At 39.3% G+C, this 13764-nt stretch overlaps 3 protein-coding genes across 8 annotated transcripts in view; 1 reads left to right on the top strand and 2 right to left on the bottom strand.

The window, feature by feature from the left end:
- ARHGEF28 (Rho guanine nucleotide exchange factor 28) overlaps positions 1–13764 on the top strand; it is a 298642-nt gene that overhangs the window by 28329 nt on the left and 256549 nt on the right. The gene's annotated exons all lie outside the window — the stretch shown is intronic.
- On the bottom strand, positions 130–510 carry LOC134370994 (small ribosomal subunit protein eS10-like). Its single transcript, XM_063087951.1, has one exon. The coding sequence runs from the start codon at positions 508–510 to the stop codon at positions 130–132; it is 381 nt and encodes a 126-aa protein (XP_062944021.1).
- Positions 12233–12787, bottom strand: LOC134370053 (large ribosomal subunit protein uL22-like). The gene has a single exon (XM_063086996.1). It carries the CDS (start codon positions 12785–12787, stop codon positions 12233–12235), a length of 555 nt encoding a protein of 184 aa, XP_062943066.1.

A 13764-nucleotide genomic window follows, 5' to 3' on the forward strand; every position in this document is an offset into this window, starting at 1 on the left:
ATCCCCTCCAACATTACTGAGGTCGCTGACCATGTTAATGACCAAATCCGCCTCTAAACTGGAATTCGGTTGCTGACCCAGCCCCAGCCTCGGCTTTCTTGTCGCACCAGGGGGCACAGTGCTCCGTCTCTAAGTGTCTCTGTCGGCCTCTCCTCTTGTGAGTCTGGCAGGTCGCTCACCCTCCAGACCTTTGGGCCAAGGCCTGCCAGCCTCAGGACTACTGCGGTGCAGGGTGACAGGCACAGCCTCAGGGGGCAGGTGGAGGTGATCCTGGAGATACTGGGTACCCTCGTTGGTAAGGTACCAGTAGAAGTGTCTCCAGGAAAACTGTTCCTTCATGTAGCCTTGAGACTTGACAGACTGCATGGCTTTCATGATGTGAAGGTTGGGTTCATTCTTACCTGCCAGCTCTGGGTGCTTAGGCATATGGACATCCTTTTTGGCCACCGTCAGTCCCTCCTTAAAAAGGAGTTCATAAATGGCAATCCGGTTCTTCTTGGGCATCAACATCACAGCGGCTGCAGGGTCCGGGGCCGAGGCTGGAAAGGAAGGGGCATGTGCCGAAACCCACTCTTCTGAGCTGCAGAACTCTTCAGGGCAAAGATTCTTTTGTAGGTTATCGCTCTTTTTTCAATGAGTATTTAGAGGGCTTATTTTCTTGAAAGAGTTCAACTATGCATTTAAAGTAATTCTTAAATATAGCCTAGCTAAAGCTTTGAGCAGTAGGGTTTTCAAGTTATTTAATCCATCATTTGGGCAGAAAGAAAGTCCATCTTTAAAAAGTTTCAATTAACAAGTTCTTATCAACTCATCCTACAAGCTTACTCTGTCCATTCCGAGCAGGATTAGTGCCTCTCCTGTGTTCTCTGCTAGCACCCAGTGTTTCTTTTTACTCTAATGTTCATTACATGGCATTGGCTGTTTAATTGTGTGCTTATTCCAAAAGAACATGACTTCCTGGAGGCAGGAACCTGGCTTCTTCACCTGAGAATTTTCAGTGCTGAGTACAAGGCAGAAGGGAGGGAAATACTGAAAAGGTGGGATTTGGACACACCAGAGAAGAAGCAGCTGCTGTGGGCACAAAGTCCCTAAATATTACGCCCTCCTCCTGTGGCCTATTAATATGATAAGTACTGATTAAGCGCAGACCATATATTTGCATGCACACACCTGTGTGTCCTGTTGCTGCTAATGTTAATTTTTCAGATTGCATTTTTTTTTCCTTTATTCCAGAACAGGTAGTGAGTAGTTCAGTTCATGGCCTATGAAGATCTGCCTTGATCTGACATTTACTGCCTTAGGTTTTGTAAAAGCATAGCATTTAGTTCCTAGTTCCTTTGTAATAGTGAGTTGTTCAAATATTGATCTCATTGTTGCTTTAGGAAATGGGTGGATATGCAAGAGTCATAGGAAACGTGTTCTAAGACCGGGACTTCTAGTTTTGCTGAGGACTTGAGCATAAGTTAATACTGTGAGGAGAGAAGAGGCCCAGGTTCTACACCTCACCGCAGGTGTTGCAGTTTTTGGAGCACAGCCAGTGTTGAGAGTTACCCACTTGTTCAAGTTAAGATTGTCCCGAAAGACACAGCCTTACTCTTCGGTTTCTCTTAATGTGGAGTATCAATGAAGAATACTAATATACCATAAAATAAAACCATTCACCCCAGTAGAATTTATGCAGGTTACACATTTAAAAATTTTTTTCACAATGCTTTTGAAATATTGAAATAAGACCAGTATTATGTATTTATATTTTACTTAAATTTTAATATATATTACCTAAGTATATATTAGGTATGAGTTATTAAGTTATAATGCAAACCATAATATTTGGAAATTCTATCCAGTAGATATCATTTAAAAAAAAAGAATTTATATATGACTTTCGTAGGGGATTACACCAAGGATATTATGATGTCGTTAATTCGTGTGCCTTCCCTAGAATGCAGGAAGTAGCCTGTGAGAAATCCCCATTCTGGAGGAGACTTTTTGAGGTGGCTAACATTTCCTCTTTGCTTTAAGAAAAAGGTACACCTAAGCCATCAGAAGCAAAGTTAAAATCTGTCCAATTTTCAAAGCAGAACATGGGACAGTTCTTCAGTGTGCAGAACTGTCTCTCCTACAGGACATTTAATGTCTCTGGCCACTAGGCACCAAGTGCGAGGATCTGTTCTCTCCAGCACATTTGACACTCTCGTTTCTTTCCTCTGTCTTTATAGGCATGCACAGGTCCACACGAACATAAACAGACATAAAACAAAGGTCCCCTTCATTTTTATCTCCACTCACTTGAAATGGTAACTAGTAACTTTCTAATTTCCAAAGACCATGGCCTCTTCTGAGTCCCCATTCCTCTTGGTCTCAATGCAGTCCTTTGTAAGCCCTAAGCATTGTGTATTATTTCTAAGCATTGTTTATTATTATTGAACTATTATTTAGCTGTTGATTGTTGCCAACCTACTCATATGTTTGAACTTATATCTCTCTGTCAACTTCTCAAGAACAAGGACCTTATACTTTTTTATGACTTTTGCAATATTCAGGACAATTAAAAAATACTTAATCGGTTAGTTGAAGATTTTTTTTGTAACTCATTACAGTGTTTTGATATTTATCCTGCAGGAAAGTTATTTTCTGTTTTAATCTTGAATTCCAAATGCTGACTCTCACAAATCTTTGTTTTGTGTGTGATAGAAATTTGTAGTTATTATTCTTAGCATATGTAAGTTTTGTGCAGGTCACAGGAGCCCAGGGATAGAAGTGATTTCATTCACAATAACAATTCTTTTTTTTTTTTTTCTGTCTTTTTCGTGACCAGTACTCAGCCAGTGAGTGCACCGGCCATTCCTATATAGGATCTGAACCCGTGGCGGGAGCGTCGCTGCGATCCCAGCGCCGCACTCTCCCGAGTATGCCACGGGGTCGGCCCACAATAACAATTCTTAAATGCAGCTTTCGCAAGTGAAACCATTTGATCATCAGTTCTCAAACTGCTCCTCCTTTAAGACACCACTCATAATTTCTTTTTCTAGTGCAGGCTTTTCTGATGACTGCAGCCACAAAGGTCTCTCCTTTTCCTGACCTTGCAGCATTCACTGTTTAACTTGGTTATCTCTACTTCTTATCTCCTGCTTGCTGCTGCACCTCCCCTCATCACTGCTGCTCCTTCCACCGAAACAGCTGTGGCCAAGGGGCCAGCAACCTCTCTAATCATGGAGCCAGTGAGTTCTTTTCACTTTTATCTGTGTTTTCTTCATTTATCCCACAATATTTACCTTTTTGTCTATCTCTCCTTTGAAACGTCTCCTGTCTTAGATTTTGTCACATTATACCCATTGTACATTTCTAACATAGCAACAGAGTGAGATGGTTGGGAATGAGGGATCTGCAGCCAGACTGTCTGGGTTTGAATCCTGGTTCTGCTAGTTACTAGTGGTGTGGCCTTGAGCAAGGCATTCAACCTCTCTATGCCTCACTTTCCTTACCTGTAAAATGGGAATAATAACAGCAGATAGTCTATATGGTTGTGAAGATGAGATGAATTAAAAAACATTCAGAACATTGCCTAGAACAGTAAAAAGTGATCAGGAAATGTCAGGTCTGGTTGTTATTTTTCTGTCTTTTCTCAAGGTTTTTTGTGGGCTCTCTTCCTCCCATTTCTTCTTGGAGTTTTCCAAGTTTCTGTTCTAAGAAAAGCCTTTTTGCATTTGTAGGTACCCACTCCCTTGATCATCTTATCTATTCCCAGTGGCCTTAACTACTGTACCATATTATCAAAACCTTTCTCTCCAGCCCAGACCTCTGTTTCTGGAGCCCCAGATCTGTGTTTTCAACCCACCCTGGCCACCAGTCATCACACGTCATTTTTCCCCTCTCCACCTCCCTTGTCCTTCCCCTCTCCCCATCTTGATCAATGGTACCATCCACCTAGTTTCCCATGTTAGGAACCAAGGACTCACCTTGGAGTCCTCCTGGTCCTTATTCTCTGTTACCTCTAGGTTAGCACCAAGGCCTGTTCATTTTGCCCCGTTAATATCTCTTGAATTTATCTTTGCCCTCCCTATGGCATTGCTTTCATTCAAGCGCTCAGCATCTTTCACCAGAGGGATAGCAGTGCTCTCTTACCTGGTTTCCCTGGCTTTGTTCTCTTTCCCCTTCCAACTCACTCTTCACCTGCTGCCACAGTAATCTCTTTAAATATAATTTGCATCATATCCCTCCCCCACTTAAAAAGCCACACACTGATTTGAAGTTCACATTACTTAGTATGACACATTGAGGTGTGGAGAAAGTTTCCATCCTTCTCTCCTACCACCATCCCATATACATCGTTCTCAATAGCCCTAGGAGTGCTTGTAGCTCTATAAACAGATCTTTTATGCTTCCATGTAGTTGTGCCTATTATTTCTTCTGCCTGAAATGTCTTCCCATTTCATGGTTTACTTGGTGAAAATCTACTGTCTACCTCAATGATTCTCAGCAGAGATCGCTGATGGCATTTGGAGTGGGACAGTTCCTCCTGCAGGATTGCGCTGGTGTTATAGGACACTGAGCATCCACGGTTCCTGGGTGTTGAATACCAGTATCGGCTCCCTTCCTCCTCCTCCTCTTCCCCTACCTCACCAACTCAGTCATTATGAGAACCATAAAATCTGTGCATCCCCATTTCCAAAGTTTTCCTGGGTAGGAATGCCCCTAGTTAAAAACCACTACGTTCTTCAAAACTCAGCTTAGTCTTCTTCTGCTTGGGAAGCCATGCCTGGTACCTCAGCTGCTGACAGATTTGCATGTTTCTGCCTCTCTGTTCTCATTGAACCGTGCACATATCTTGTATTTTCCTTATTTTCTTTTCACTGGGCTGGCAGTTCTTCTAGGTCAGCATTCATCTTTGCATTCCCAATGCCTGGTACATAATAGGTACTCAGTAAATATTTACAAAATAAGTGAATAGTATCCCTGGTATTTGTCTATTCCTTTAGGTTGTTACTTACCTATTTCCTATCTGTATATCCTTTCTTTTCAAATAGATTAAAAGGAACGTGAAGGGGGAGACTTATACCTGTTTTGTTTATTACCTAGTGCAAAGTATGTACTAAGAAGTACTGAGTAAATGTGCTGAACTAACCTAAACACTTAGAGACTAGTCATATTTCTAAGGCTAAATCTCAGTTTCTTTAACATTTGCTTAAAGGTCACATTTGTAAATGTTAAAGAATGTTATTCTAGAATTCTTTCAGGTTTTACACTTCTGTCCATTAGTTTTATAGTATTGAATTCTGTATGGTAATTAACTATTCTTGATTAAGAATTTTAAAATTTTTATGGGGGAGGGGAAGTACTCTTTTGTTCCTACACAGACTGTAGGAAGCCTGGGTGGGGATGGGGAGATGGGAGGGTTGTCGCGTTCAGTCACTATTTGCTGCCTGAAACAGAGAGAAAGGGCATGGCTGGGGGGGGGCTTCTCCCCGAGAAGTTACATTCATTAACTTTTGAGGACCCCTCTCTGGCTAGAAACTCTTCCAAGTAGCAGGAGGATTTTCCATGTGCCTAGGTCCCTTTAACCACTCTCTCGCCTCTACTTTCTTCTGTCTCTCTAGTCTGTTCAGCAGACTTTGTGTCAGTCAGGGGAAAACACAACTTTAGGCAAGTTATTGCCCTATTTGAAACCCTTTAGTGGCTTCCTGCTGCCTCTAGAAGGGGTTTCAACTAGAAGAATGTGATTTTTCTCTTGTATGTCAAAACCTTAAATTAAGCCCATGACTCCACAAAACCAGTTTCATGACTTAGCAGTTACTTTGTTTTTACCTGTAAATAGTATTCCCTACCTTCTTTACTCACTTTACTCCCTAGGGTGGGTCTGAATTTCTTTTGATATTTAAAAAATTCAAATTCATCCTTAAAGGATAAAGCCTTGCTGCCACACAAAATAATCAAAACAGCATGTCAAAAGCTGTGAAAGAAATTCTAAAAATGTTTTAAGTAATAGCAACATCATTGGAAAATATTCACAAAATAAAGTAAGGAAAACCACCTACGGTAGCCACCACGTAAGAGAGAAAGCTGATGAGGATGGATAAATTCTAGAATGATTTTTAACTTTTATTTGTTTATTTTTTGTTTTGCTTTGTTTTTGTCTTTTAGCATGATTTTTTAAATTGAAATTTCTATTGAGATAATTGTAGATTCATATGGAGTTGTAAGAAGCAATATAGAAATACTTTGTATATTCTGCCCAGGTTCTCCCAGTGGTAACATTTTATAAAACTATAATATTATTATCACAACCAGTATAGATGTTGTTACATTTTATTTATCTTCTTCAGGTTTCCCCAGTTTTGCTTATACTCACTAGTTTGTATGTGTTTTAAATTTCTATACTGTTTTGCCACCATCTATCCACAGCCAAGATACTGAGCAGTTCCAAAATCACAAGGATCCCTGGTGTTGCCGTTTTGTAATTACAACCACCTTGCCTTCTCCAAATACTGTTTCTAACCCCTGGCAACCACTGATCTGTCCTCCATGTCTACAATTTTTTCATTTCAAAAATGTTACATAAATGGAATATACAGTTTGTAACCTTTTGGGGTTATGCTGAGTGATAATCAGCATGATTTCCTGAAATTTCATTCGTATTGTGTGTATCAGTAGGTTGCTCCCTTTTATTGACAGGTAGTATCCATTGCTGTGGTCTGTCTGTCTGTGTCTGTCTGTATGCACCAGAGTTTAACCATTAACTTGTTGAAGGACATCTGAGTTGATTCTGGTTTTTAGCTATTACAAAAAAGATTGCTATGAAAAATCATGTACAGGTTTTTATGTGACGTAAATTTTTATTTCTCCAGGGGAAAATGCTTATTAGTGCAATTGCTGGGTGGCAGTTGCTTGTTTAGTTTTTAAGGAACTGCCAAACTGTTTTCCATTTTGCATTTCCATCAGCAATATAGGAGTAACCTAGTCTTTCTAACTCCTTTCCACTATTAGGTGATGCCACTATTTTTTGTTCTAGCCATTTTGAATGGTATGTACTGATATCTCATCGCTGTTTTTATTTTCATTTCCCCAAATGCTAATTATGTTGAATATGTTCCCATGTGTTTATTTGACATCTGTATTTCCTCTTTAGTAAAAGTCTGTTCATGTCTTCTGTCCATTTCCTAATTGGATTGTTTGAGAGTTCTTTGTATATTTTGAATACTAGTCCTTTGTTGGATATGTGGTTTGCAAGTATTTTCCCCCAGTCTGTAGAATGCCTTTTCATCCTCCTCACATGGGCTTTCACAGAGCAAAAGTTTTTAATTATGTCTAGCATGATTAAGAAGAAATAGTTCTTAGTCTTCTTAGGTCTAATGATTCCTTGAGAATCTGTTGAAAACTGTGAACTTTTGTCAGAAAAATGCACAGGCATGCAAAATTTTACATCTAATTTTATGGACTTCAGGGACTCTATAAAGTCCACTGATGGACCACACATTATGAATTCATGGTTTAACTAATATTGCATTAATTTCCAGCAGTCCTGCATAATACTCCAGGGAGAGTTACTTTCACCTCATCATAAAGTGAGAAAACCTGTAGCTAACAAAATAAGAGCAAGCTTCTTAGCCAGGCTTTATCCAGGACCTAACTCAAGTGCCCTTTTCTCAGTAATACATTCCTTGGCTTCTCTGGGAGATGTTGCCAAATTGCTACTTTAAACTTTTGCAGGTTGAACAGCCATATCACCAAAAAATTTTTCTTATATATAGAATTCAGACTTTAAAGCATCAGCAAATGAATGAACTTTTGAGCTTTCACACCTGCCAGCTGTTTTAACAGAATGTTTCTCTTGTCTGTGAGATTTATTGTTTTTCTTGCTCTAGCTTTATAAAAATGAGTGGGAAGTAAGGAAATAGAAATGAGATACTGGTGAAGAACCACGAGTTTAATAAACCTGATACGATCATTAGCTGTGCCCAAGCAGAGAATCGTCAGTATCTGGTGGGCCTTCTTTGAACTTGATGATGTATTTCATTGTGAGGGAACAGCAAAAATAAAGCACGTGTAGGAGAAGCTGGAATATATGTTGTTGAAAATTCTGATTAAAAGGTATTGTGTAATTAGGGGTGTTATTGTAAGGTCAGTGGCTAAGAATCCTCAGCCCCTATAAGTCTGTTCATTTTTTTCACAGACATAGCGTGTGTTTTTTAAGGATGGATTATGTACTCATATACATGTAGGAGGCCGATGATATTTGCTCCCTCTGGCTCACAAACTCATTGCTTCAAACTGTTGAACTTCTCGTTTTCCCAAAATAGTAGGCATCTGTGTCTGTCTTCATGCTGAACCCCCCGTTCCATTTAGAGAACTCCTGTATCTCTTCATGCTTGCCTTACTCTATCATGTTCTGCAGGTCAATGGTCTTACTCCTTAAATCCCTGAGCTTCTCATGGATGTAGATCTTATCATCCCAACCAGACTGTGAGCTCATCAATGATATATTTATATATTTTAATATCCCTCCCAAGACAGCCCACATGGTGCTTTGCCCATAGTAAGCAAAAGTGAATTCACTTTTGGTCATGAAAGAGGAACTTTAGGGATCTATTGCTAGTTAAGGAAATCAACAGCTTGATAGATTGTACCTTGGCCAGGATGCTTGAGTGATGACTGAGCTTTGCCTTGACTATGAACAGTACACTAAACAGACTAATAGCATAAGTGTGATTGCAAAGGATAAATAGATCCAATGGATTTAGAAAAAGCTTTTTAAGGGCTTAATCACTTTGTCTGTGTGCAAATATATTCTGTGAGATACAAGTGAGTGTGACAGGTTTGGCGGAACATTTTGTTAGCAGCTAGCTCATGCTCCTCTTTGTACTTTATAAACAGCCACTAATATAGGCTGCGTGATTTCAGACTGACTGGCTCCCCTTCTTCCTCCCCCCCCCCCACTACTTCCATTAGTTTGAATTAATGAGATCCTATTGAATAGTTACTGTGTTGTTTCCTTTCTGTTCTTCAGACATCTCCCCACTGAGTTTACCAAATAATTCAACTCTTTCACTTGAAGCTGCTTAGACCTGCATAACTCAGGTAGATAACTCTAGTCTGAAACAGGTCTATAGACACCACTGTGTATTCAGTAGTAGGTTTATTTCTAAAATGCTCTTTCCTTACCCATTTCCATTGTGCTAGCATCGAAGGTTTTTACTTAGACTAGGCCTTATCTCCCAGTTCTTTACTGTTCTTTCCGTCTTCTTCAGTTAGTATAGCAGTTGTGAAATACAGTTCTAATGCTACATTCCTAGGTCAGTATAAGAAGCTGTGAATCAACAATTCCCTCTGAATGCAGAAGGTTTCAGATTGAGGTGGCAATAGAATCACCCCTGTAGTTACTGCTCTGCTCTTTGAATTTTCAAATGGTAGGGGGAACATTCAGCTCTGTAAAATTCTGTGGAGCTTTCCAGTACACACACACGCGCGCACACACGCACACGCACATGCACACATACACACATATATGGCTGGTATGGGGATTTGCATCCTTGACTGGGTGTTATCAGCACTACACTCTAACTAAGTGAGCTAACCATCCAGCCCACCAGTATTATATTTATCTGGTTCAATGCTCTTCAGAATTCCCGATCGCTGGAGATTCTGTTAGGCCATCAGGGCGAGGCTAAACTGGGTAGGCTCATTTCAAACCCTCCTGGCCCCAATTACTACTGAAATCATTTTGATCAGTCTAATATTTAGAAATTCTGAGTGATTTTATATGAAATAAAGATTCAAATGCTTAATAAAACTCTTTGTGTATGCTTAACATGTAGTGATAGTAATAATAATGAATAATAGTTGCAGCCAACATTTAGTGAGTGCTTCTGTCAGGCACTACGTGTTTTCTGTTTTTACTCTACCAAATCTCTTAATCCTGACAACAGTCTTCTGAGGTAGGTTTTATGACTAGCTCTACCTGACAGATGAGAAGCTGATCCGTGGGGGTGAAATAACAAACCAAAGTCATGCAGTTAGAATGTGGCGTGGCTGATATTCGGCAGCTGCCTGTTAGCCTAGTGTGTCGTTTTTCAGACCTTATGTATGTCACAAAAGGACTTTGTGCTTGGGCTAAGGAGAACTTGGTCTAGGAGTCTGTATTATCTGTTTCTGTTGCTTATAACAAAATATCTGGAACTGGGTGACTTACAAAGAAAACGAAATTTATTGCTTACAGTTTCTGAGGCCAGGAAGTCCAAAGTCGATCTGATGGTGGCAACAGCGACCCAGGGGTCTCATACTGCAAGATGGTGGAGGTAGAGAGGGCAGAGAGAAAGACGGACTCTCCTCTTCTTTTAAAGCCCTCAGAACCACGCCCCTGACCACCATTACTAATCCATTCCCTACTGCAGGGTCCTACAATCCAATCACCTCTTCAAGGCCCCACGTCTCAATTACCATAATAGGATGTCCCACCCTCTCAACAGTCACAGTAGGGGCTAAGTTTCTAATACACGAAACTTGGGGGACACAATTCAAGCTTCAGTGAGTTTTGGGGGGACATAATTCAATCCACTACAGGGTCAGACAGGCTAGATTCACATCCGGCTCAGCCACTTCAGCTGCTTGACCTGTGAAGCATCACAACTTTGTCGAGCTTTCTTTTCTCATACGTAAAGTGGGACAGGAGTAGGGGAGGCCCTCTTATCTGAGCATAGCAGGGCTCAGAGCCCCTTAAAAGAGTGAATCTCCTTAAAACAGGGACCGAAATTTCATAGGGAACAGTGGTAGAAAGAGATTTGCCTGGGGTTCTATTTTTTAAAACTAAAAGTATGAAAATAAGTATCATATTTATAAAGTTTATATTTTACTTCCTTGGCTAAAAGGCAGCATAGGATCACAGTTAGAAGTAAGGCCCGGGAGCAGGCTGATTTGGAAACCAGCTCGGCCATTTTCTAACTGTGTGATCTTATGCAAGTTTTAATTTTCAACTTCGTGCTGATTCTAAGAATGAGCAGAAAGTGAAGTGTGTGTGTGTGTGTGTGTGTGTGTGTGTGTGTGTGTGTGTGTGTGTGTGTGTGAGAGAGAGAGAGAGAGAGAGAGAGAGAGAGAGAGAGAGATTAGCTGGGGAAGAGAGGTGTGAATTTTTCTGACAAAATTGATTGCACACCATAACATCTGTACTGTCACATTTGATTTTCAAAGCATAATTATGAAGGCCATTTTTATTAGAAATACCAGGAGCTTCTATTTTCTCATTGGGGGTGTAGGGAGAAAGTAGTCTTATTCCTCTAATATTGAAATTATTCTCTTTGAAGCCCCTGTTTTGTCATGATTTTTCTCTTTTTTCACTTGCTAATGTGTCCCTGCCACATTCTCATACATAATTTAAGCAGTTCTCCAATGACACTTTTCTCAACTTTATGAAATTTTTTTGTGCTTTAAAAAAGATTTCCAGTTTTATTTTAAATCAATTTGTATTTTATTTACACCATTGGGTAATCACACCAAGACCAAAGTAAACAAACAAACAAATGCAAAAAAAGATGGGATGGCTGGAGAATAGATGTAGTGTTGTGGGGTCAGGGGAGGGCAGAGAATGAGTGGGGGAGGGAGTTGCTTGTGAGGGGCTTACTTTTACAATGGTCTTAATTCATTTTTTTCAGTATTTCTGTGTTTAGATAGGTTTTGCTTCTTGGTGTAACTTCGTAATGGCAAGGACTTGGAAATGAATTTTCAGGTAACAAGGGCTTCCTATATATTTATCTCAAGGCTGCTGTGAAGATCATTTGAGATGATGTTTGTAGAATATTTAGCACAGTGCCTGATACATCATTCGTTTTCCAAATGTCTTTATTAATAGTGTTAATAAGTATTCTTTGAGCATTACCTGTTAATTGGTTGTGTAAAAGGCATATAAGCCAATGGTTATTAATATGTTCAAAGACAAAATTAAAGTCGTATGTTTTACATTCAATCTATCTTAGGAGTATTTTATTTAAATGCAAAAGTATGAGAAACCTAGAATTTCATAAAGTTAAGATCTGACTTTTTTCTGTGTTGAATGTTGTATGTATTTTCCTCTTTAATTAAAAAAATTTTTAGCCGTTTAAAAATGGCCTAATATTTTTATTTAGGGTTAAGTAGCTATCAAATATATTGGGATATTATGTACTTCTCATAATGTAAGTCTAAAATATTATATCCTTTGGATCTTTTAAAAAAAACTTTTATTTGCATTTATTTTATGCTGAATTTATTCCCGTACTGTGAGTTTTTGCTTCTTCAGTTTCTTCAGGGATATGTTTTTCTTCTGTGCAACCTCCTCTTCTGGTTTGGGAACAATTTGTTCCTTTTCAGTAAGGATCATCTCGATGTGGCAGGAGGAGCTCATGTAAGTGTTAATCCCACCAGGAGCTCTGTAAGTGCAGTGGTGCATCTTGGGTGCTTTGTTTACCTGGATATGCTCAGTGACCACAGAATCTATATCTAAACCCTTAAGTTCAGCATTACTTTCTGCATTTTTAAGCACACGCAGCAAAAGTTCAGCACTCTTTTTGGGCCACTGACCCTGTGTCCGGCCCCACTGTATGGCCTGGGCACACCTAGCAGCTCCACCATTATGATGCTGGAAGAGTACACATTGCTTCTGTAAAGTGACATCTTTCAGATACTTGGTGGCTTTTTGGATATGCATATCCTTGATGGCCTGGTCAGTTTCACAGGTGTTCTTAAAGTGAACACAAAGATTTGAACCTCTTGATCTGCATGATTTTATAGGGTTTTCTGGGTCAAGTGAATAGCAGACCATTTTCACAGATCACCTTATGCTGCTTATGGGAAGAACTGTATCTTGATGTTCTTTTTATACGATTTTTTCCCCCTTTTGGGAACAAAAAATTGTCACTGTGTACTGTGGCCCCAGATCATTCCCTGGTGTCTGCCAGTAAGACTGGAAATATTTTGGTTTTTACCCAAAAAACATGTTTCGAAAATGTCATCCAATTTTTTTTTAAAAAGTACGTTAGTGTGAGAACTTTAGAAACTGTGTGTGGAGAACTTACACATTAGGAAATAAAATGAAGTATAGAGCATGGCATTTATATAGTGAAAAGCAAGACTGCATGAAGAATGTAGGCAGTTGTAACTTGCCTAGCAAATACAAACATGTTTTATTATTAAATTTGATATAAGAGGAGGCACAGCATAGTTTAGCCATGCAGCTCTGCAAGTAAGCACAGAACTTACTGCTCTGTACTGTAAGTAAGCACAGAACTTACTGCTGAAATAGGAATTAATTTGGGGAAAATCCAAATGAGAATATAAATTTTAAAAAATTTCAGTTTGAAATTCAATGGTTTTATTTAGTATGTAATACAATTTCTCCAAATTGTTTTCTGTACAACTCATTTAGGAAATTCTGATAAGGTTTTAGAAGGATTGGATTGAGGTTGAGAACTGTGGGGACTTTAGTTTTATTTATTTATTTATTTATTTATGTATTTTTCCAGGGAGTGAAAAGTGTTTTCTCTGAAAAACAAAATAATCGCTCAGATTGGTTTTAAATTTTTGTAGTGAAAAATGACAAAAGGTGGAGAAGGCAGGAATAATGAAATATGAGTTATTAAATATAAGGTGAAGTGTAAATGACATGTCTAGCCTTTGATGTTTCACCTTTTGGATGAGATCATATTACAATCCAGATTTGAGGCAGGCCTTCGATGCAGTTGGCCTTGTACTGAATGAAAAGTGTGGAGAAGCTGATCCTTCGTAAAGCTGTGCGATGCT

The sequence above is a fragment of the Cynocephalus volans genome, chromosome 2 (genome assembly GCF_027409185.1).
Source record: "Cynocephalus volans isolate mCynVol1 chromosome 2, mCynVol1.pri, whole genome shotgun sequence".
In the NCBI taxonomy this organism is placed as follows: domain Eukaryota; kingdom Metazoa; phylum Chordata; class Mammalia; order Dermoptera; family Cynocephalidae; genus Cynocephalus; species Cynocephalus volans.

Coding starts and splice junctions, on each gene's coding strand:
- LOC134370053 (XM_063086996.1), bottom strand. CDS start 12,787: ATGGTCTGCTATTCACTTGACCCAGAAAACCCTATAAAATCATGCAGA.
- LOC134370994 (XM_063087951.1), bottom strand. CDS start 510: ATGTTGATGCCCAAGAAGAACCGGATTGCCATTTATGAACTCCTTTTT.